This window comes from Nerophis lumbriciformis, linkage group LG10 (genome assembly GCF_033978685.3).
Source record: "Nerophis lumbriciformis linkage group LG10, RoL_Nlum_v2.1, whole genome shotgun sequence".
Classification (NCBI taxonomy): domain Eukaryota; kingdom Metazoa; phylum Chordata; class Actinopteri; order Syngnathiformes; family Syngnathidae; genus Nerophis; species Nerophis lumbriciformis.
This window is the reverse complement of record NC_084557.2, coordinates 4127607-4151707: the sequence shown is the minus strand read 5'-3', so window position 1 is coordinate 4151707 and position 24101 is coordinate 4127607. Positions and strand designations below refer to the sequence as shown.

The 24101-nt window shown below is 42.4% G+C and overlaps 1 protein-coding gene across 1 annotated transcript in view; it reads left to right on the top strand.

The window, feature by feature from the left end:
• Positions 1–13665, top strand: part of golt1bb (golgi transport 1Bb) — a 29988-nt gene extending 16323 nt beyond the window's left edge. The window contains exons 2-5 of the mRNA XM_061970407.2: positions 3507–3598; positions 3684–3862; positions 3941–4022; positions 13221–13665. Coding sequence (XP_061826391.2) covers positions 3507–3598; positions 3684–3862; positions 3941–4022; positions 13221–13259 — 392 coding nt within the window. The 3' untranslated portion in view covers positions 13260–13665. The remainder of the gene's footprint in view (positions 1–3506; positions 3599–3683; positions 3863–3940; positions 4023–13220) is intronic.
• The last annotated feature ends 10436 nt before the right edge of the window (positions 13666–24101 follow it).

The window sequence follows — 24101 nt, the reverse complement described above, 5'->3', positions numbered from 1 at the left end:
CGGGTACAAAACAAAGATGCTAAACTGACAGTTGACGGGTAGAAAACAAAGATGCTAAACTGACAGTTGACGGGTAGAAAACAAAGATGCTAAACTGACAGTTGACGGGTAGAAAACAAAGATGCTAAACTGACAGTTGACGGGTAGAAAACAAAGATGCTAAACTGACAGTTGACGGGTAGAAAACAAAGATGCTAAACTGACAGTTGACGGGTAGAAAACAAAGATGCTAAACTGACAGTTGACGGGTAGAAAACAAAGATGCTAAACTGACAGTTGACGGGTAGAAAACAAAGATGCTAAACTGACAGTAGACGGGTAGAATACAAAGATGCTAAACGACAGTTGACGGGTAGAAAACAAAGATGCTAAACTGACAGTTGACGGGTAGAAAACAAAGATGCTAAACTGACAGTTGACGGGTAGAAAACAAAGATGCTAAACTGACAGTTGACGGGTAGAAAACAAAGATGCTAAACTGACAGTTGACGGGTAGAAAACAAAGATGCTAAACTGACAGTAGACGGGTAGAAAACAAAGATGCTAAACGACAGTTGAAGGGTAGAAAACAAAGATGCTAAACTGACAGTTGACGGGTAGAAAACAAAGATGCTAAACTGACAGTTGACGGGTAGAAAACAAAGATGCTAAACTGACAGTAGACGGGTACAAAACAAAGATGCTAAACTGACAGTTGACAGGTCGAAAACAAAGATGCTAAACTGACAGTTGACGGGTAGAAAACAAAGATGCTAAACTGACAGTTGACGGGGCGAAAACAAAGATGCTAAACTGACAGTTGACGGTAGAAAACAAAGATGCTAAATTGACAGTTGACGGGTAGAAAACAAAGATGCTGAACTGACAGTTGACGGGTAGAAAACAAAGATGCTAAACTGACAGTTAACAGGTAGAAAACAAAGATGGTGTTCAGCGTTTTCCTACTCAAATGAGCGGACTGTTGAAAATAGGAATCGGGGGATTACTTTTCACAAGTAAGATTTAACATTAACGTACTATTGGCTGTATTTTGTGAAAAGAATATTACTATATTATTATAGTTCAATGCAAACCTATGGTGGCATCATGCCTTCAGTGTGCATATTGTATATAGTTCCCTGCAAACCTATGAAATGTTCTATTTTGTCTTCATTATTTTGTCAGAATGCACCAGAATGCTTAATTTGTATGTGAAAATCACTTAGAAATCTTCTGGGGGAGGATGACCCCCCTACAGGGGTTTGGTTTACAAACTTTCAGCCCCACCTAAAACAAAATTCACCAGCCACCACTGATTATGATGCATTCTCATTTTAGGCAAAGTATAAGACAATAAATACTTTAACAGTATAATTGTAACCAGGAATAAGTCTTCAAGTAACAATATTCAAATACTAACATTATTGGGTAAGACAGAATTTGGTTTTATTCTGAATCCAGTGAAACAGATTGGTGGTTTTAGCTGATATAAAGACTTTCAGGTGTTTATATATGTTTATGTTTAAGTATTTGGCAGACACTTTTATCCAAAGTGACATACATAAAACATACATACAAAACAATCATTTAAGGGAAGAATGTAATAGAAAATATCAATACAAAGTGTCAAGACAGAATAAACTCTCTGCTGCTGCAGCAACAGAGATACAGTCTATAGATATATAGATATCTAATGTATTCATACATTGTTTATGTAGGATATATGCATGTATATATAACCTAATCATATTGTTTCTTCAACTTAAAAATAGCTGACCATTTTTTTCCACCTTCTCTGGGATTATATTCCCAGTTTTGATCTTGGACGTATGGTCATTTATAGCATATAAGAATATTCTATTACTGTTAAGCAAACTATAAATAATAAAACATGTGTCCTTTATCATAGCTACACGTATGACAAAAAAAAGCATTGCTCCTGCCAAATGAATTGCACTGAGTGGAGCGGATCACCACTCCAAGATGGCGGCCCCGCGTCTCGTCAGCGCCAGTAGGCAGTAGCGCTCCATGCTGCGTACCCTTAGACATACTTGCCAACCCTCCCGGATTTTCCGGGAGACTCCCGAAATTCAGCGCCTCTCCCGAAAACCTGCCGGGACAAATTTTCTCCCGAAAATCTCCCGAAATTCAGGCGGAGCTGGAGGCCACACCCCCTCCAGCTCCATGCGGACCTGAGTGACGTGTTGACAGCCTGTTCTCACGTCCGCTTTCCCACCATATAAACAGCTAATGATCGAGGGCGAGTTCTTGGTTTCTTATGTGTGTTTATTGTTAGGCAGTTTCATTAACGTCCTCCCAGCGCGGTAACAACACACAACAACAGCAGTCAAGTTTTCGTCCCCGTAAAGCAGTTTGTCTGCCGTAAAGAGCAATGTTGTGACACTTTTAAACAGGACAATACTGCCATCTACTGTACATGCATATGTGACCCACCCATAATGTGTCACATTTTTGTGTTGATTTATTTATTTTATTTTGTGGTTTGAATTCGTTTTTGGAGCTGTCATTACAGATTTATCAGTATTCACATTGATCAGTAGGGGGCAGTAGGGCGTTTCTTCCTAATTGAATGCTATCACCTGCAGACCGGAAGTGTCTTGTCATTCTGATGAGAGCGACCAGTCTGTGAACAATTGAAACGTCCTGTGTGCTTTTTCCTCCTGTATAACAGGTTAGTTTTGGTGAATCAACTCACTGAATAATATCCATGTGATCTTTATAAGTTTAAGTACACATTCTGATGGTGGAGCCTAACTCTAAAGTGTTTGTGAGTTGTAGTTTGTATTTGTGAATGAATCCAGTGCACAGCTGCAGCAATCAATACAAAAAGGCGACGTGAGTAAGCAATGTTTGTATAGGAACTTCTGATCCTAGTTCAGACTCCCAAATTAGAGCTCCCGTTTTCTTATTGATTTTATAATGTATATTTGTATAATGTGTGTGTTCTGAAATAGTGACAGAGAATAGAACAAGGATGGACAATTCAACCCTTAACTCAACAATGAGTAGATGAGTGTTATGTGTGTGTATATGTGTAAATAAATGAACACTGAAATTCAAGTATTTATTTTATTTATTTATTTATATATATATATATATATATATATATATATATGTATATATATATATATATATATATATATGTAATAAGATATATATGTATATAGCTGGAATTCACTGAAAGTCAAGTATTTTTTATATATATATATCTTAACCACGCCCCTAACCACGCCCCCGCCCCACGCCCCCCACCCCCCACCTCCCGAAATCGGAGGTCTCAAGGTTGGCAAGTATGCCCTTAGAAGATGTCTATGGTTATTGTTGTACATTTGAAAATAACTTAGGTTACATTTTCCCTCATTCGTTGTATGTGATGTATGATATTGCATCTGTATACATGTTCCACTTCAAACATGACCGTATGTCAACATGCACAATAAGGGTGTTTTTGCTGTTTCTGCAGTGCATTTCCTTAACATTTGTGTTCACGTTATTATTTCCTGCAGAAATTGGAATGGGGCTGACGGGATTTGGCGTATTTTTCCTCTTCTTCGGGATGATGCTCTTCTTCGACAAAGCCCTCCTGGCCATCGGAAACGTGAGACGGCCAAAAGTTTCCTCACAAAGTCGGAAAGTGAAACATTTGGCTCATCTTCTGTGTTTGCTGTTGTCGTGCGTTTCAGATTCTGTTCGTCTCAGGGTTGTCCTTTGTCATCGGCCTGGAGAGAACCTTCAGATTCTTCTTCCAAAGACATAAAGCCAAAGCCACCAGCTTCTTTCTGGGAGGAGTGTTAGTGGTTCTGATAGGCTGGCCCATCATCGGTGTCATTCTGGAGATATATGGATTTTTCCTCTTATTTAGGTCAGCTCGAAGGAAAACATGTCATGGATTATTTTGCCTTTTGTGTTTGTTAACTCTTGTCATTTGATTTCTCAACAGGGGATTCTTCCCGGTTGCGGTGGGCTTCATCAGAAGAATACCGGTGCTTGGCTCCTTGCTCAGCTTACCAGGAATCAGAAATGTAAGTATGGACTTCACTGTGACCTTTACTCTTACTTTTCAACAACCCGCTTATAGTGAAATGTGTGTTCCAGAGTCAAACTGTCACCTTCATGTACAAACCCCGTTTCCATATGAGTTGGGAACTTGTGTTAGATGTAAATATAAACGGAATACAATGATTTGCAAATCCTTTTCAACCCATATTCAGTTGAATGCACTACAAAGACAAGATATTTGATGTTTAAACTCATAAACTTTTTTTTTTTTGTTGCAAATAATTAACTTAGAATTTCATGGCTGCAACACGTACTAAAGTAGTTGGGAAAGGGCATGTTCACCACTGTGTTACATCACCTTTTCTTTTAACAACACTCAATAAACGATTGGGAACTGAGGAAACTAATTGTTGAAGCTTTGAAAGTGGAATTCTTTCCCATTCTTGTTTTATGTAGAGCTTCAGTCGTTCAACAGTCCGGGGTCTCCGCTGTCGTATTTTACGCTTCATAATGCGCCACACATTTTCGATGGGAGACAGGTCTGGACTGCAGGCGGGCCAGGAAAGTACCCGCACTGTTTTTTTACGAAGCCACGCTGTTGTGACACGTGCTGAATGTGGCTTGGCATTGACGGCTCTTAGATGGCAGCATATGTTGTTCCAAAACCTGTATGTACTTTTCAGCATTAATGGTGCCTTCACAGATGTGTAAGTTACCCATGCCTTGGGCACTAATACACCCCCATACAATCACAGATGCTGGCTTTTGAACTTTGCGTCGATAACAGTCTGGATGTTTCGCTTCCCCTTTGGTCCAGATGACACGATGTCGAATATTTCCAAAAACAATTTGAAATGTGGACTCGTCAGACCACAGAACACTTTTCCACTTTGCATGAGTCCATCTTAGATGATCTCGGGCCCAGAGAAGCCGGCGGCGTTTCTGGATGTTGTTGATAAACGGTTTTCGCTTTGCATAGTAGAGCTTTAACTTGCACTTACAGATGTAGCGACCAACTGTATTTAGTGACAGTGGTTTTCTGAAGTGTTCCTGAGCCCATGTGGTGATATCCTTTAGAGATTGATGTCGGTTTTTGATACAGTGCCGTCTGAGGGATGGAAGGTCACGGTCATTCAATGTTGGTTTCCGGCCATGCCGCTTACGTGGAGTGATTTCTCCAGATTCTCTGAACCTTTTGATGATATTATGGACCGTAGATGTTGAAATCCCTAAATTTCTTGCAATTGCACTTTGAGAAAAGTTGTTCTTAAACTGTTCAACAATTTGCTCACGCAGTTGTGGACAAAGGGGTGTACCTCGCCCCATCCTTTCTTGTGAAAGACTACTGTATTTTCCGCACCATAAGGCGCCCTGGGTTAAAAGCCGCGCCTTCAATGAACGGCATATTTCAAAACTTTGTCCACCTATAAGCCGCCCGGTGTTGTAAGCCGCATCTAACTGCGCTAAAGGAATGTCAAAAAAACAGTCAGATAGGTCAGTCAAACTTTAATAATATATTAAAAACCAGCGTTCTAACAACTCTGTTCACTCCCAAAATGTACGCAAATGTGCAATCACAAACATACGTATATCAACATGGACAGAGCTGCGTGAAAAAAGCCACCCGGCCTCTTCGCGTAAACTTAAACTTACCTTAACCACTCGCTCATCTTTTCTTCATCCATCCCTTCGAGTTAGCTTTTATGATGACGCCGGCTGGAAAGGTCTCTTTTGGCAAGGTCTTCCTTTTGAATATCACCATGGGTGGAAGTTTCTGGCCATTAGCATGGCAAGCTAGAACCACAGTGAAGGATGACTTCTCATTCCCTGTGGTGCGAATATTCACCGTACGTGCTCCCGTTGTATCCACAGTGCGGTTCACAGGAATATCAGTTGCTGTGAAATAGTAATCCGTGTGCGGATGGAGAGATTGCGTCTTTTCATGAACCGGATCCCTGACGCTTAGTAGGAGCCATTTTGTGGTCTTTACAGATGTAAACACACAAAGGAAATGAAACGTACGGTATATCCGCGCGCTTTTTCTTCTTCTACGCGGGTGGGTGGTTGCTTACAGTAGAAGAAGAAGCGCTTCCTGTTCTATGGGGGCGGGTGCTTACCTTGGCGGTTGCTTGCGTAGAAGAAGAAGCGCTTCCTATTCTACCGGGAAAAAAGATGGCGGCTGTTTACCGAAGTTGCGAGATCGAAACTTTATGAAAATGAATCTTAATATTTATCCATATATAAAGCGCACCGGGTTAAAAGCCGCACTGTCAGATTTTGAGTAAATTTGTGGTTTTTAGGTGCGGCTAATAGTGCGGAAAATACGGTAAGCATTTTTTGGGAAGCTGTTTTTATACCCAATCATGGCACCCACCTGTTCCCAACTAGCCTGCACACCTGTGGGATGTTCCAAATAAGTGTTTGATGAGCATTCCTCAACTTTATCAGTATTTATTGCCACCTTTCCCAACTTCTTTGTCACGTGTTGCTGGCATCAAATTCTAAACTTAATGATTATTTGCAAAAAAAAAAAAATGTTTATCAGTTTGAACATCAAATATGTTGTCTTTGTAGCATATTCAACTGAAAATGGGTTGAAAATTATTTGCAAATCATTGTATTCCGTTTATATTTACATCTAACACAATTTCCCAACTCATATGGAAACGGGGTTTGTATTATAGTGTGGATAGCATTCTCCACTGTTATCAAAAGAGGTAATAATATTTGAACTGCCGTGACAAAGGTGTAATGCACAGGCTTGCCTCACGGGTCAATGATTTGAAACTTTCTTTATAGCGATGCAAGTGTAAAAAGAAGTGAACCACTAAACAACTTTAAAAGCAGCAATACACGTACTTTGATCACATGTCTTTTGTGCAACCTTTGAGACCTTTTTTTTGCTGAATACTTTGGCCCATACATGCGGAATTCTGCCAAACAAGTAACACTACATTCAGGTTCATATATACATACATTCATACATACGTGCACACATTGGTACTTACCTACATACAGAGGTATATATGCTCCCACATCCACATATACACATACTGTACATATATATTCACTATACATACATATATACAGTGGGGCAAAAAAATATTTAGTCAGCCACCAATTGTGCAAGTTCTCCCACTTAAAATGATGACAGAGGTCTGTCATTTTCATCATATGTACACTTCAACTGTGAGAGACAGAATGTGGAAAAAAAATCCAGGAATTCACATTGTAGGATTTTTAAAGAATTTATTTGTAAATTATTGTGGAAAATAAGTATTTGGTCAATAACAAAAATTCAACTCAATACTTTGTAATATAACCTTTGTTGGCAATAACAGAGGTCAAACGATTACTATAGGTCTTTACCAGGTTTGCACACACAGTAGCATGTATTTTGGCCCATTCCTCCATGCAGATCTTCTCGAGAGCAGTGATGTTTTGGGGCTGTCGCCGAGCAACACGGACTTTCAACTCCCTCCACAGATTTTCTATGGGGTTGAGGTCTGGAGACTGGCTAGGCCACTCCAGGACTTTCAAATGCTTCTTACGGAGCCACTCCTTCGTTGCCCGGGCGGTGTGTTTGGGATCATTGTCATGCTGGAAGACCCAGCCACGTTTCCTCTTCAAAGCTCTCACGGATGGAAGGAGGTTTTGGCTCAAAATCTCACGATACATGGCCCCATTCATTCTTTCCTTAACACGGATCAGTCGGCCTGTCCCCTTAGCAGAAAAACAGCCCCAAAGCATGATGTTTCCACCTCCATGCTTCACAGTAGGTATGGTGTTCTTGGGATGCAACTCAGTATTCTTCTTCCTCCAAACACGACGAGTTGAGTTTGTACCAAAAAGTTCTATTTTGGTTTCATCTGACCACATGACATTCTCCCAATCTTTGCTGTATCATCCATGTGCTCTCTGGCAAACTTCAGACGGGCCTGGACATGCACTGGCTTAAGCAGGGGGACACGTCTGGCACTGCAGGATTTGATTCCCTGTCGGCGTAGTGTGTTACTGATGGTAACTTTTGTTACTTTGGTCCCAGCTCTCTGCAGGTCATTCACCAGGTCTCCCCGTGTGGTTCTGGGATTTTTGCTCACCGTTCTCATGATCATTTTGACCCCACGGGATGAGATCTTGCGTGGAGCCCCAGATCAAGGGAGATTATCAGTGGTCTTGTATGTCTTCCATTTTCTGATAATTGCTCCCACAGTTGATTTTTTCACACCAAGCTGCTTTCCTATTGTAGATTCACTCTTCACAGTCTGGTGCAGGTCTACAATTATTTTCCTGGTGTCCTTTGACAGCTCTTTGGTCTTGGCCATAGTGGCGTTTGGAGTCTGACTGTTTGAGGCTGTGGACAGGTGTCTTTTATACAGATAACGAGTTCAAACAGGTGCCATTAATACAGGTAACAAGTGGAGGACAGAAGAGCTTCTTAAAGAAGAAGTTACAGGTCTGTGAGAGCCAGAGATCTTCCTTGTTTCAAGTGACCAAATACTTATTTTCCACCATCCATCCATCCATTTTCTACCGCTTATTCCCTTTTGGGGTCGCGGGGGGCGCTGGAGCCTATCTCAGCTACAATCGGGCGGAAGGCGGTATTTTCCACCATAATTTACAAATAAATTCTTTAAAAATCCTACAATGTGAATGAAAGAATGAATGGGGCCATGTATCGTGAGATTTTGAGCCAAAACCTCCTTCCATCCGTGAGAGCTTTGAAGAGGAAACGTGGCTGGGTCTTCCAGCATGACAATGATCCCAAACACACCGCCCGGGCAACGAAGGAGTGGCTCCGTAAGAAGCATTTGAAAGTCCTGGAGTGGCCTAGCTAGTCTCCAGACCTCAACCCCATAGAAAATCTGTGAAGGGAGTTGAAAGTCCGTGTTGCTCGGCGACAGCCCCAAAACATCACTGCTCTCGAGAAGATCTGCATGGAGGAATGGGCCAAAATACCAGCTACTGTGTGTGCAAACCTGGTAAAGACCTATAGTAATCGTTTGACCTCTGTTATTGCCAACAAAGGTTATATTACAAAGTATTGAGTTGAATTTTTGTTATTGACCAAATACTTATTTTCCACAATAATTTACAAATAAATTCTTTAAAAATCCTACAATGTGAATTCCTGGATTTTTTTTTTCACATTCTGTCTCTCACAGTTGAAGTGTACCTATGATGAAAATGACAGACCTCTGTCATCATTTTAAGTGGGAGAACTTGCACAATCGGTGGCTGACTAAATACTTTTTTGCCCCACTGTATACATACTGTACTTATACATTCACTTTACAAACATATAAATACACATAATTTACATATACATTCACTGTATATGTACATACTGTACATATACAAGTACATATACATACATACACTCTTGCATATAATCACGTTTCATCAAACATAAATGAACAATGTTGCCATGTAAACTGGGTAACACATGGCACACTGACAAAGTGTAACCTATTGTTACTATAACAATCTACAAGGTTAATACAGTTGGCTTCTCTTTCTTCCCCTCCGTTTATCCACTTTCCTTTGTATTTGAAGTTATCATGACATGTATGTATTGTTGCATTTGAACAACTGTATTGTTGATAATAGAGATAATTATTGTTATTGTTCATTATCAATAGTGATATTTCTATTGGTATTTGTTTTGATCCATTTGTAGTGTAATAATGTTCATTGTCATTTCTGTGTTGATATTTACTTCACTAACTGCTTTTGCTTTCACTTTTACTATCATATTTGTACATATCCTTATTTGTAGATGTTCTGTTGTTGTTATTGTTGTTGTCTCTCAGTCTTATCTCCCTCTGTCCTCTTTTTCTTCTTGCTATCCCCTCCTGCACCAAATAATAATATAAATGCATGTAACAAAGTCAAATACAAATAAGACAACAAGTGAGGTATCCCACACTTCTCTTGTGTACAGTAGATATAGATCAGGGGTCGGCAACCTTTACCACTCAAAGAGCCATTTTGACCCGTTTCACACATTAAAGAAAAAAATGGGAGCCACAAAACTCTTTTAAAATTTAAAATGAAATAAACACTGCATACAAAGTTTTTTTTTTTTGCTTTGTGCTATGTATAAACCAGGGGTCCCAGACACGCGGCCCGCACCTTAATATGAACATTTTATGTTAGTGCGGACCGCGAGTTTTATATGAATGGCGCTTGACAGCGTCATACTTGCCAACCCTCCCGATTTTTCCCGGGAGACTCCCGAATTTCGTGGCAACTATTCTCTCGAACGCCTGCTGATTTTCACCCAAACAACAATAATAAGGGTGTGCCGTGATGGCATTGCCTTTAGCGCCCTCTACAACTTGTACCAACAGCGTGCCAGCCCAGTTACATGTCATATGAGGCTTCTGCAAACACACATGAGTGACTGCAAGGCATACTTGGTCAACAGCCATACAGGTCACACTGAGGGTGGCCGTATAAACAACTTTAACACTCTCACTAATATGCACCACACTGTGAACCCACACCAAACAAGAATGACAAACACATTTCGGGGGAACATCCGCCCACCTCCGTGCGTCGGTTGAGGTGGGCGGGATTGGGGGGGGGGGGGCGGGGGGGTGTATAATGTAGTCCGGAAGAGTTAGTGCTGCAAGGGGTTCTGGGTATTTGTTCTGTTGTGTTTGTGTTGTGTTACGGTGCGGATGTTCTCCCGAAATGTGTTTGTCATTCTTGTTTGGTGTGGGTTCACAGTGTGGCGCATATTAGTAAGAGTGCTAAAGTTGTTTATACGGCCACCCTCAGTGTGACCTGTATGGCTGATGACCAAGTATGCGTTTGCATTCACTTGTGTGTGTGAAAAGCCGTAGATTAGAAATGCGCGGATAGGTAATTATTTCATCCGCAACCGCATCAGAAAGTCGTCAACCATCTGCAATCCACCCGATCTAACATTTGATCAGAACCGCATCCGCCCGCACCCGCCCGTTGTTATATATCTAATATAGACGATGCAAGGCATTAGTGAGGTTATAAAGCTTTTGCCTGTTAAAGAAAGGAGACTGATCCAATGCAGCACAGACATTCGCGTGCCACGCTGTCACCCACCTGTAACATCGATAATGACATCCAGGTTCGTGTTGGGTTAGCGTCTGCTGCCTTCGGTAGGCTCAAAACCAGGGTCTTCCTGAACAGAAACCTGACAGTTTCCACCAAAGCAGCTGTTTACAAAGCAGTTTGTCTGTCCACACTGCTATACGGCTCGGAAGCCTGGACCCCTTACCAAAGGCACGTCAGAATCCTGGAGAGATACCACATCCGCTGCCTGCAACGGATCCTGGGTCTGACCTGGGAGGACAGAGTCCCACATGTGGATATTTATGACCGGACCCAAACACCCAGCATCCAAGTGTTCCTTGCGCAAAGACATCTGCGCTGGGTGGGGCATGTAATCCGCATGCCCACCCAGAGGCTCCCCCGACAGATCCTCTACGGCCAACTCCAGGAAGGCTGTAGGTCTCCTGGGGGTCAGCGGAAACGCTACAAGGACCACATAAAAACCCTCCTGAAGCGCTGTGCTATCCAGCCTTCCGCACTGGAAGTCTTGGCTGCTGATCGCCACACCTGGCGCAACTGCAGTCATGCCGGCATTGCTCATCTCCAGGAGCAGACCACTGAGAGGAGAACAACGTTTACAGCGACATCAGCGCGCTGCAGGGGCCCCCCTCTCAAGCGTGGACTACATCTGCCCCACATGTGGCAAACCATGCGGGTCGCGCATTGGCCTGCACAGCCACATGCAATGGCATATACGAAACCCCCCTCAATAACCCATTACTGGAGCAACGTCATCATCGTAATCGATGGACAGCCGCAAGCATAGACGATGCAAGGCATTAGTGAGGTTATAAAGCTTTTGCCTGTTAAAGAAAGGAGACTGATCCAATGCAGCACAGACATTCGCGTGCCACGCTGTCACGACCCAGACGCACACCAGTGCGCAATCATATGGGAGCCGCGCGCTGAGCGCACCTCCAAGTGCGTCTCGCTGCCGGCGACGGCCGAGTATGGGCCCGACGCTCCAGTGCCATCCATTTTCAGGGCTAGTTGTCTCGGCAGGTGGGTTGTTACACACTCCTTAGCGGGTTCCAACTTCCATGGCCACCGTCCTGCTGTCTATATCAACCAGGGTGAGCACCACCCCTTTCGTGAGCGCACTGCGCGCGGAGTGACCCCTGTTACGCGCCCCCGGCAACAGGGGTGGCGGGCAGGTAAGCTGCGCGGGCGGAGCGCGCGGAGTGACCCCTGTTACGAGCCCCCGGCCACGGGGGTGGCGGGCAGGTAAGCTGCTTACCTGCTGCGCGTGACGTCGGCCGCGGCGAAGGCGGACGAGGCGGGGTGTCGGTGCGGCGGGCGCGGTGGTGACCCTGGACGTGCGTCGGGCCCTTCTCGCGGATCGCCTCAGCTACGGCTCCCGGTGGGGCCCTCTCGGGGGAAGGAGCCTCGGTCCCGGACCCCGGCGAGGCGTCCCTTCTCCGCTCCGTAAAAGTGTCCATCTCTTTTTCTTTTTCTTCTTCTGTTGTGGCATATGCTGCAGATGCCTGCTCGTTTTTCGTATGTGGGTAACAACATTTAACTATGTATATATATTTACCAATTGGTTTAACTGCCACCCGCCTGAATCTATTTAAAATCTAATTTTTTTTTATTTCAACCGCCCGACCCGACCCGACCCGACCCGACCCGACCCGACCCGACCCGACCCGCGGATAAAATCTAATTTTTTTTAATTTCATCCGCCCGATCCGCGGATAATCCGCGGACTCCGCGGTTGTGCCCGCAAACCGCGCATCTCTACCGTAGATATTATGTGATTGGGCCGGCACGCAGATAGTATGGTGAAAAAGCGGACGCGGCGACAAGGTTGTAGAGGATGCTAAAGGCAGTGCCATCAGGGCACGCCCTCAATATTGTTGTCCGGGTGAAAATCGGAGAATGTTTACCCCGGGAGAGGCACTGAAATCCGGAAGTCTCCCGGAAAAATCGGGAGGGTCGGCAAGTATGCAGCTGAGCCGCATCAGAGTGAGCAAAGAGCCGCGGGTTGCAGACCCCTGATATAGATCAACTCTATGATTAGTCTGAAAAATTCTACCTTAGCTCCATTCAAGTAAAACAGCCACAATAAATGAATGCATTGAGATTTGTTGACGTTTTTTGTTGACACTTTTGTCTTCTTGCAGCTGGTGGATAAAATCGGCGAGAGCAACAACATGGTATAGCAGCAACTATTTTTTTTTAGTTTTTTATTTATCTTGTTACCCCTCACATGGTCATTGCCACTCCAGAACTGCAACTGAACCTACACAACACAAACTAGTGTTTACCTTTTTGAATTTTTTTTTTTTTACCTGATTGATTTTGTCTGGCTTCCTGTCTGCCATTCATGGACTCGGGACCAATGGATCTTTTCAAAGAAGAGGTCCGGAATCCTCTCGGCATCCATTTTCACTTGGTCTTCCTCTGTGAAGTCACTGTGTGAAATATCGTATCAATGTCGCATGTACAAAACTGCTTTTCATTGGCTCCTTGAGCTGAACTTCGACTCTTCAACAAGCTTGTAGCTGTCATTTTTGTAAGTGCTTACTTAAAGTGTCGTTTTAGAGAAATAAACATTTTTTTTACCTGCAAACAGTGAATTGGTCCATTCTAGGGTCAAACTAAACCAGGGGTCGGCAACCTTCATCTGCACCGTAACACAACATAAACACAACAGGGCAAATACCCAGAATCCCATGCAGCCCTAACATTATACATACCTGCCAACTACTCCGGTTTTCCCGTAATTCGTACGGTTTTCATCAACCTATTCCGGGTTACGGTTGCAGTGATAAAAAATACGGTTTTTCATTAATTAAAAAAAAAAAAAAAAGGGTGAAAACTACGCGAATTGCACCTTGTGCAGACAAGATTTTTCGATCGGACACGGAGGAATTAGCGATGTAAAAGACCATGTCTAATGCCGTTGCTAGCGATACAAGTGGAAAACTTTCAACGTTTTTCGTCGCCCAAACAGATTCTTTGGATGTGATAAATGCCGAAGTTTTATTTACGGAGGCAATAATTGAGCATGGACTTCCAATCGCACTGGCTGATCACATGGGACAGTTAAATGTTTGTAATGCAACCTTTAAAAATCATTACGCGGTGATTGCGGTCCCAAAAATAAACTTTTCTTGCATGATAATGTCCAGAATAACTCGCTTTATATTACTATAGAGTCCTTTTAACGAATGAGTTTGATGGTTTATCACAAACCTTAAATGAAAGAAGTCCTTTGTTCTCCTGCACCATGCATGCACTTTGGCCTTGCTTCGTGTTTGGTGCGCAATCCTGTCGGCTGTATTTCACAGCACGTCTTTGACAACTTGAAGTGGCATAAAACATTGAAAACAAGTCCAAGTTGATGAAATCTTGTTAAATGTTGACAGCATAACTACCAAAATACAGAAGTATGTCCTTAATATTTTTGCAGTGCTATTTCTGTTGAAAAGTTAAAATGATTACATTAGAGATGTGATGTGCCACTTTTCAAGTGTCTGATGGCTTCAATTAATTTTCATTCATTTTTCATATTTTGAATTCTTTTGAAAGGCTTACAAAAAAACTACATTTGAATTGTAATTCCATGCTATTGACAGGACTATTAATTTTAATGAAGTTAGCTTACCATGTTTACAGTATGATAATTGTGATAGAAATGTGAATTTTAGGCACAGAATATTTTTTACAATTGAACAAGGCAGTAGATTATACAAGCTTGGACAGAAAGTTAATAATGACACCAATTTTTTTTTTAATGGAATTGTTTAGTACTGTTTTACCATTTGTTTACTGTAAAAAGTGTTTATACTGTTTATACTTTCAATGAACAAATTGAAGTCTTGTGAAAGGTTGACAGGATAACTGGCATTAACTGTCAAAATAATTTCAAACTATTGAAGTTAGCTTACAGAATAAACATGTCAATCAACCCATATGATTTTTGCTGTAATATTTTTGTTTTGAAAAGTCACTGTGACTGATAGAAAAGTGATGGTTTTAGCAACATTTTAACCTGTCTGAATGCTAATAATCATTTTGCGTCGGGGGGCGAAGCCCTGAACCCTCCACCAGGACTTTGTCCTGGACCTACCGGGGCCTGCGGCCCTTGGACCCTGGCTACTAGGTTTTTCTGATTTCAAAAGTTGGCAGGTATGCATTATATACCCCCGCTACCAAACCCCGCTCACCTCAAACGACGCACAGAGGGGGGAGGGTGTATAATGTAGCCCGGAAGAGTCAGGGCTGCATGGGATTCTGGGTATTTGTTCTGTTGTGTTTATGTTGTGTTAAGGTGCAGATGTTCTCCCGAAATGTGTTTGTCATTCTTGTTTGGTTTTGGTTCAAAGTGTGGCGCATTATTAGCAAGAGTGTTAAAGTTGTTTTATATGGTCACCGTCAGTGTAACCTGTGTGGCTGTTGACCAAGTATGCCTTGCTGTCACGTACGTATGCAAGCAGAAGATGCATACTGTTCAACAAGTGGTTGGGCTGGCACGCTACTAATACAGATTGTAGAGGGCGTCAAATGCTCTACTATCATGGCATGCTCTTATTTAAGGCTGCAGCTAACGATTATTTTTCTATCGATTAATCTATAGATTATTTTTTCGATTAATCGGTTAATCTATAGATTATTTTTTCGATTAATCTATAGATTATTTTTCCTTTTACCGATTATTTTTTTAATTTAAAATGAAGATGAAAAAATAAATGTAGGCCAGTTTTTTCAAAAGGCATGACTTTTATTTACAAAAAAAAAAGTATGGCCACTCAGTCAACATTGACAACAACATGACAAAATATTCTGTAACAATGTAAACATTTAAAACTTTTAACATTTAACAAAATTAAAAGTAGCTTATTTGCTTTTTAATGTGCAAATATAAAAGTAAACATCCAGTGCAAATCTTAATCTTCTGCAATAGTATAAGCATTTCTAAAGTAAAAGTATTGCTTATTTTGCTTTAAAATGTGCAAAAATAAAGATAAACATCCAATACAAAAAAGTGCAAAAGGAAATATTCTGTAACAGTGTAAACATTTCAACAAAAGTAAAAGTATTGCTTATTTTGCTTAATAACGCAACAATGATAGTATGATTAAAGTGAAAGTTAATTGTTGGTTTGTACATAGTATATGTAACTGTTAATGTTGTAAAAGGTATTTGCACAACTAGTTAACGTTAGCGTTAAAGAGGAGCGCGTCTTTGTAAACACTGAACAGGCACGCCAAACGCGCCTCTCAGAGCAAAACAGTGTTTTAGTTTATGAATTTATTTACAACGCAGATACAAATGACACATTCATGTTTTTGTGTAATGATGACAACGTATACTCACGCGGACGATTGACTAGTTGATGGTGATGGCAAGAACGCTGTCGGGTGTTTTCTTTTCAAATGTTCCTTCATAGCCGTTGTGCTGCTATGATAGGCCATTTCCGCTCGACACAGTGTGCATACAACAACTGTCAAGTGTTTTGCTTTTTTCGCTGTGCTTATCCCACACTTGAAGGGATGTACCAATGCTGAATGTGGCTTCTGGATTTCACTCAAAAGACCAGACCGTAGTTACTTTTTCCTTTTATTTTCCTTTAGTTTGCAACAGTTTTTCCAACCAAGAAACAGCTTCTTTTTTCTTCTTTAGTCTTTTTAGCAGTCTTTAGCAGTGTTAGTAGACTTTAGTTTCTTTAGCTGTCTTTAGTAGCCTTTAGTAGCCTTTAGCTTCTTTAGTAGATGAAAAACCTTTAAGGACCAAACACCACAAGATAAACATGCTGTAAAAAATCAATCAATTATCAATCCCATAATTTACAATTATTAATTAGGCTATCAAACTCTTAACCATTAAACAAGTGCAAGAAAATTGACACATATTTTCCCTTTAAGTTAAAACAGATTTTAAATAAATTGTCTCAACATAAATGCACCAAGATACATATAAAATACATTTAAACCCAGAAACACAATAGATAAATGCAGCAGAAAACCCAATATGCAAATACATAAATACCTAACCAATTAACCACCTATTTAGATACATATTTAAAATCCATATTCAATATAAATATATTATTAATTTAGCAGTGAAACACTCAATCTTAAACGCTGTCTACTGTTAGAAAAATGCCCCTTTTTCTATGCCCTCACCAGCAGCCAATGATCCAACACAGTTAAATCCAACACTTGAAGTTGAGTGACTTCACCCTCCTGATGAAGCAAACTGCTACAACATTTATCAAACTAAGCAAAGAATATCAACACTAAACAACAGTTACATAACACACTGTGTGTATTTAGCCTCCAGACTAAGCACGCTACATGCACACAACTCTACCCGCCCCCATCTCACCAGCGCAACAAGTGCGCCACACCCAGAAATATTAAATCTTACATACTTTTGGCACAACTCTTGGTTATCTGTAATGAACTAAACCTTTTTCCACTCTGCGCTGGCGTCTTTTGTACTCCTTGATTTGACAAAGCTGTCTAATTACTGGGCTCGCTCACCAGCAGGTGAGACAGGAGCGCCCCGCGTTATACCTGCGCGCGAACGTAAACTGATCGGCTCTGATCATATAAGCCGACTGGCCGAAATAATGCCGAATTATATACATTTCCTGGGGTTGCCTAGGTGAATAGGGATGCGGATGTGCTCTAAGATAACATATAATTTTATTAAGTGGGGTTTGGCTGGTTGCTAAACAGCCACGGTTGCGAGCTCGCGGACGAGACAGCTGTTCGCCGCTACAACATTATAAGGCCGTTTATTGAAATACTCCCACACTTTTGACGACTTTTGGCGTGCTTTTTTCCCCTCGCTCGCATCGTCTGCTTTGCGCTCCGCCATGACGGCAGTGTGACGTAAATATGCGACGCGTCGACGCATAAAAACGACGTCGACGTATTTACGTAACCGATGACGTCGACTACGTCGACGCCTCGTTTCAGCCTTACTCTTATTATAACTGTAAAGGTGAAAATCGGTGATTATTAATCCCGGGAGTTTTCTGCGAGAGGCACTGAAATTCGGAAGTCTCCCGGGAAAACCGGGGGGTTCAGCAAGTAAGCTGCTGAGCCGCATCAGAGTGATCAAAGAGCCGCATGCGGCTCCGGAGCCGCGGGTTGCCGACCCCTGAACTAAACGTTTGAAGTCACATCAAGATCCAGTAGTAGTAGGTACAAGTACCTGGGAGTCCACTTGGACAGCAGACTGGACTGGAAGGACAAGAGCAAAGTTGTATACAAGAAGGACATGAGCAGACTCTTTCTCCTAAGGAAGTTTAGGTCCGTTTGATATTTTATCAGTCTGTTGTGGACAGTGCCATGTACTTTGCAGTGCTCTGTTGGGGGAGCAGCACCAGCAAAATGGACTTAAACGGGATTGAAAAACTGATCCGGAAAGCCGGCCAAACTATTGGCACGCATTTGGAGGCGTTTGTATCAGTGAGGGACAGGAAGACAATGGACAAAGTGCTGGCCATCATGGACAATCCAGTCCAGCAGACAACTGAGGGACAGTGGAGTTCATACTCCCAACAGGCTCCTTCAGCTTGGTTCCCATGAATTGATTAACGTGGACCCCCGACTTAAACAAGTTGAAAAACTTATTGGGGTGTTACCATTTAGTGGTCAATTGTACGGAATATGTACTGTACTGTGCAATCTACTAATACAAGTTTCAATCAATCAATCAATCAAACCCAGAGTGTTCCATTCAAGAAGTCCTCCATTCCACACTCCTTCCAGCTGTATAAAACACTGGCCATACAGCAATAAATGAGATAATATGCTACAAAGACAACATATTTGATGTTCAAACTGATAAACATGTTTTTTTTGTTGCAATTAATCATTAACTTTAGAATTTGATGCCAGCAACACGTGACAAAGAAGTTGGGAAAGGTGGCAATAAATACTGATAAAGTTGAGGAATGCTCATCAAACACTTATTTGGAACATCCCACAGGTGTGCAGGCTAGTTGGGAACAGGTGGGTGCCATGATTGGGTATAAAAACAGCTTCCCAAAAAAAATGCTCAGTCTTTCACAAGAAAGGATGGGGCGAGGTACACCCCTTTGTCCACAACTGCGTGAGCAGATTGATTGTACAGATATGGTGTTGTTTCTGCTGGGCAAGTATGCCTGACGCGCCTCCTACAGCGCCTTGAGTCAGCTGCAGGGTCATCAACCGGGGACCACCGCTCATTGGAGTTTCGCTCTCTTTAACCCCGGAACGCCTCCTGGTGGCGGAGCGGTGGCAGGGACGTCTCCCTGCCACCCCCTGCAGCTGACCCATCTTATTGCCTCGACCCCCAGTACTTATCCCTCCTCCTCAGCCACAACCAGAAGCTTCCCTTTTCTGCTTCCTCAGCAAGGGCCTTAGTTTCCCTTTGGAGCTTAGCCCCAGTCGTTCCCACATCTCGGAGCAGCCTTATAGTTGATGTGCCGACGAAGCCCCGGCAGCCTACTTCCACAGGGTAGATGGTAGTGGACCAGCCTGCCTCTCTGCACTCAGCAGCCAGATCTGCATACTTGGCTGCTTTGCGCTCGTAGGCAGCCTGGATTCCCTCCTCCCAGGGGATGGTGAGCTCGATCAGTATGGCAGACTTGGTAACAGCAGACCATAGCACGATGTCTGGGCGGAGTGAAGTGGTGGTGATTTCACGGGGGAACTGGAGCTGTTTGCCGATGTCAACCCTCATACTCCAGTCCCTTGCCAGAGAGAGGAAACTGCGGGGGCCTCGTCGGCTGGTGTGTCCTTTGCCTTCCCCTGGCCTCACAAACATGACAGGAAGTTGCTTGGCTATGGGCTGGCTGTTGGCCTCTTGTCTACTGCTCTCCAGGACTTCGGCCAGTTTCCTCAGGACTTGATCATGCCGCCATCTGTAGCGACCCTGTGTCAGCGCGATCTTGCAGCCTGATAGCAAGTGCTGCAGGCTGGCGTTGGGAGCACCACACAGGGGACAGCTCTCCTCCTGGCCGAACCACTGGCGGAGGTTTCTAGGGCATGGTAAGGTGTCATAGGTTGCCCTGAGTAGGAAGCTGAGTCTGGCTTGTGGCATCTTCCATAGGTCGGCCCAGCTGATGGGTCTGCTGCTGGTACCTTCCCAAGTGGTCCATCTTCCTTGGCGACCTTGAGACACGGCCTTGATGGTATATTGCTCCTGGTTTGCCCTTGAGACCTCCTCCACAACCATGGCTCTGCGTTCCCTCTTTGTGGCCTTGGACCAGAGGCGTGGAGAATCACCCCAGCCAAGCCCCGCTCTCCCTACTTGCACCCTGCCAGCTATCTCTTGGTGTTGGAGCCTGCCAATGGCCTTGGCGACCTCTGGCCCTGCTTGCCACTTCCGGCCTGTTCGGGTGGGTACACGTGCGTTCCTCACTGTAGAATCTGGAGAAATCACTCCACGTAAGCGGCATGGCCGGAAACCAACGTTGAATGACCGTGACCTTCGATCCCTCAGACGGCACTGTATCAAAAACCGACATCAATCTCGAAAGGATATCACCACATGGGCTCAGGAACACTTCAGAAAACCACTGTCACTAAATACAGTTGGTCGCTACATCTGTAAGTGCAAGTTAAAGCTCTACTATGCAAAGCGAAAGCCATTTATCAACAACACCCAGAAACGCCGCCGGCTTCTCTGGGCCCGAGATCATCTAAGATGGACTCATGCAAAGTGGAAAAGTGTTCTGTGGTCTGATGAGTCCACATTTCAAATTGTTTTTGGAAATATTCGACATCGTGTCATCCGGACCAAAGGGGAAGCGAACCATCCAGACTGTTATCGACGCAAAGTTCAAAAGCCAGCATCTGTGATGGTATGGGGGTGCATTAGTGCACAAGGCATGGGTAACTTAGTTTATTCAAGTTTAGTTTATTCAAAATACCATATAACAATTACAACAGTAGTGAATATCATCATTTAAAGATGTTGGTACGTGAAAGGGTCCCCCAAATAAGCTAGAAGAAGCTTTTGACAGGGGGTCCAGAGGACAGTATATACAGGTAAAAGCCAGTAAATTAGAATATTTTGAAAAACTTGATTTATTTCAGTAATTGCATTCAAAAGGTGTAACTTGTACATTATATTTATTCATTGCACACAGACTGATGCATTCAAATGTTTATTTCATTTAATTTTGATGATTTGAAGTGGCAACAAATGAAAATCCAAAATTCCGTGTGTCACAAAATTAGAATATTACTTAAGGCTAATACAAAAAAGGGATTTTTAGAAATGTTGGCCAACTGAAAAGTATGAAAATGAAAAATATGAGCATGTACAATACTCAATACTTGGTTGGAGCTCCTTTTGCCTCAATTACTGCGTTAATGCGGCGTGGCATGGAGTCGATGAGTTTCTGGCACTGCTCAGGTGTTATGAGAGCCCAGGTTGCTCTGATAGTGGCCTTCAACTCTTCTGCGTTTTTGGGTCTGGCATTCTGCATCTTCCTTTTCACAATACCCCACAGATTTTCTATGGGGCTAAGGTCAGGGGAGTTGGCGGGCCAATTTAGAACAGAAATACCATGGTCCGTAAACCAGGCACGGGTAGATTTTGCGCTGTGTGCAGGCGCCAAGTCCTGTTGGAACTTGAAATCTCCATCTCCATAGAGCAGGTCAGCAGCAGGAAGCATGAAGTGCTCTAAAACTTGCTGGTAGACGGCTGCGTTGACCCTGGATCTCAGGAAACAGAGTGGACCGACACCAGCAGATGACATGGCACCCCAAACCATCACTGATGGTGGAAACTTTACACTAGACTTCAGGCAACGTGGATCCTGTGCCTCTCCTGTCTTCCTCCAGATTCTGGGACCTCGATTTCCAAAGGAAATGCAAAATTTGCATGGTTGGGTGATGGTTTGGCGCAGTAATTGAGGCAAAAGGAGCTCCAACCAAGTATTGAGTATTGTACATGCTCATATTTTTCATTTTCATACTTTTCAGTTGGCCAACATTTCTAAAAATCCCTTTTTTGTATTAGCCTTAAGTAATATTCTAATTTTGTGACACATGGAATTTTGGATTTTCATTTGTTGCCACTTCAAATCATCAAAATTAAATGAAATAAACATTTGAATGCATCAGTCTGTGTGCAATGAATAAATATAATGTACAAGTTACACCTTTTGAATGCAATTACTGAAATAAATCAAGTTTTTCAAAATATTCTAATTTACTGGCTTTTACCTGTACATGGAATGATGAAACATGGTAGCAAGCACAACAACAAAAAACAAAAAAAACAAAAAAAAACAACGCTATATGATTAACACAAGATAATAGTACTAAAGCAAGCATACACATACATACATACATTCATTCAACCATGCAAAACCCAACAGTAGTCTACCCCACATGAGGCATTAAATATAGGTGGTTAATAGGTACGTTTTCAGTTTCTTTTTGAAGTTGGAGAATGGATACGGCATCTTGAGGCTCTCATTAAGCCGGTTCCAAATCTTTGGTCCCCTGCATACAACACTTCGAGCGGTACAATCCAGTAAACGATGTTTACCTGATATCCGATCTAAGTTACGAGTGTTGTGGGCATGCTGGGGATGATAGATAGGAACCAAGCTACAGAGCCTAAGATTCAGCCTGTAAATGACTTGATAGGTTAAACAACCATTTTGATAAATATTGAACTCTGTCAGTCTTAAGAGATGATCATTACACATCTGTGAAGGCACCATTAATGCTGAAAGGTACATACAGGTTTTGGAACAACATATGCTGCCATCTAAGCGCCGTCTTTTTCATGGACGCCCCTGCTTATTTCAGCAAGACAATGCCAAGCCACATTCAGCACGTGTTACAACAGCGTGGCTTCGTAAAAAAAAAAGAGTGCGGGTACTTTCCTGGCCCGCCTGCAGTCTAGACCTGTCTCCCATCGAAAATGTGTGGCGCATTAAAGTTAAAAGTTAAAGTACCAATGATTGTCACACACACACACTAGGTGTGGCGAAATTATTCTCTGCATTTGACCCATCACCCTTGATCACCCCCTGGGAGGTGAGGGGAGCAGTGGGCAGCAGCGGTGGCTGCGCCCGGGAATCATTTTGGTGATTTAACCCCCAATTCCAACCCTTGATGCTGAGTGCCAAGCAGGGAGGTAATGGGTCCCATTTTTATAGTCTTTGGTATGACTCGGCCGGGATTTGAACTCCCAACCTACCGATCTCAGGACGGACACTCTAACCACTAGGCCACTGAGTAGGTGAAGCGTAAAATACGACAGCGGACTGTTGAACGACTGAAGCTCTACATAAAACAGGAATGGGAAAGAATTCCACTTTCAAAGCTTCAACAATTAGTTTCCTCAGTTCCCAAATCGTTTATTGAGTGTTGTTAAAAGAAAAGGTGATGTAACACAGTGGTGAACATGCCCTTTCCCAACCACTTTGGCACGTGTTGCAGCCATGAAATACTAAGTTAATTATGATTTGCAAAAAAAAAAGAAAGTTTATGAGTTTGAACATCAAATATGTTGTCTTTGTAGTGCATTCAACTGAATATGGGTTGAAAAGGATTTGCAAATCATTGTATTCCGTTTATATTTACATCTAACACAATTTCCCAACTCATATGGAAACAGGGTTTGTATTACCTGACACCTGACATGTTAGCTACCTCTCTTTGTTTATATTGTCTATTTTCTGCTGGATCTACTCTCTGTTTACACGGTTACTCAACAACAACACATCATTTGCAGACTATAATTACTGCTTTGCAAAAAAAATTTTTTGGTTGGGGGTGTGGTTAAGATATATATATAAGAAATACTTGACTTTCAGTGAATTCTAGCTATATATATATATATATATATATATATATATATATATATATATATATATATACATATATATTTTATTATATATATATATATATACAAAAATAAAAGAAATACTTGAATTTCAGTGTTCATTTATTTACACATATACACACACATGACACTCCTCTACTCATTGTTGAGTTAAGGGTTGAATTGTCCATCCTTGTTCTATTCTCTGT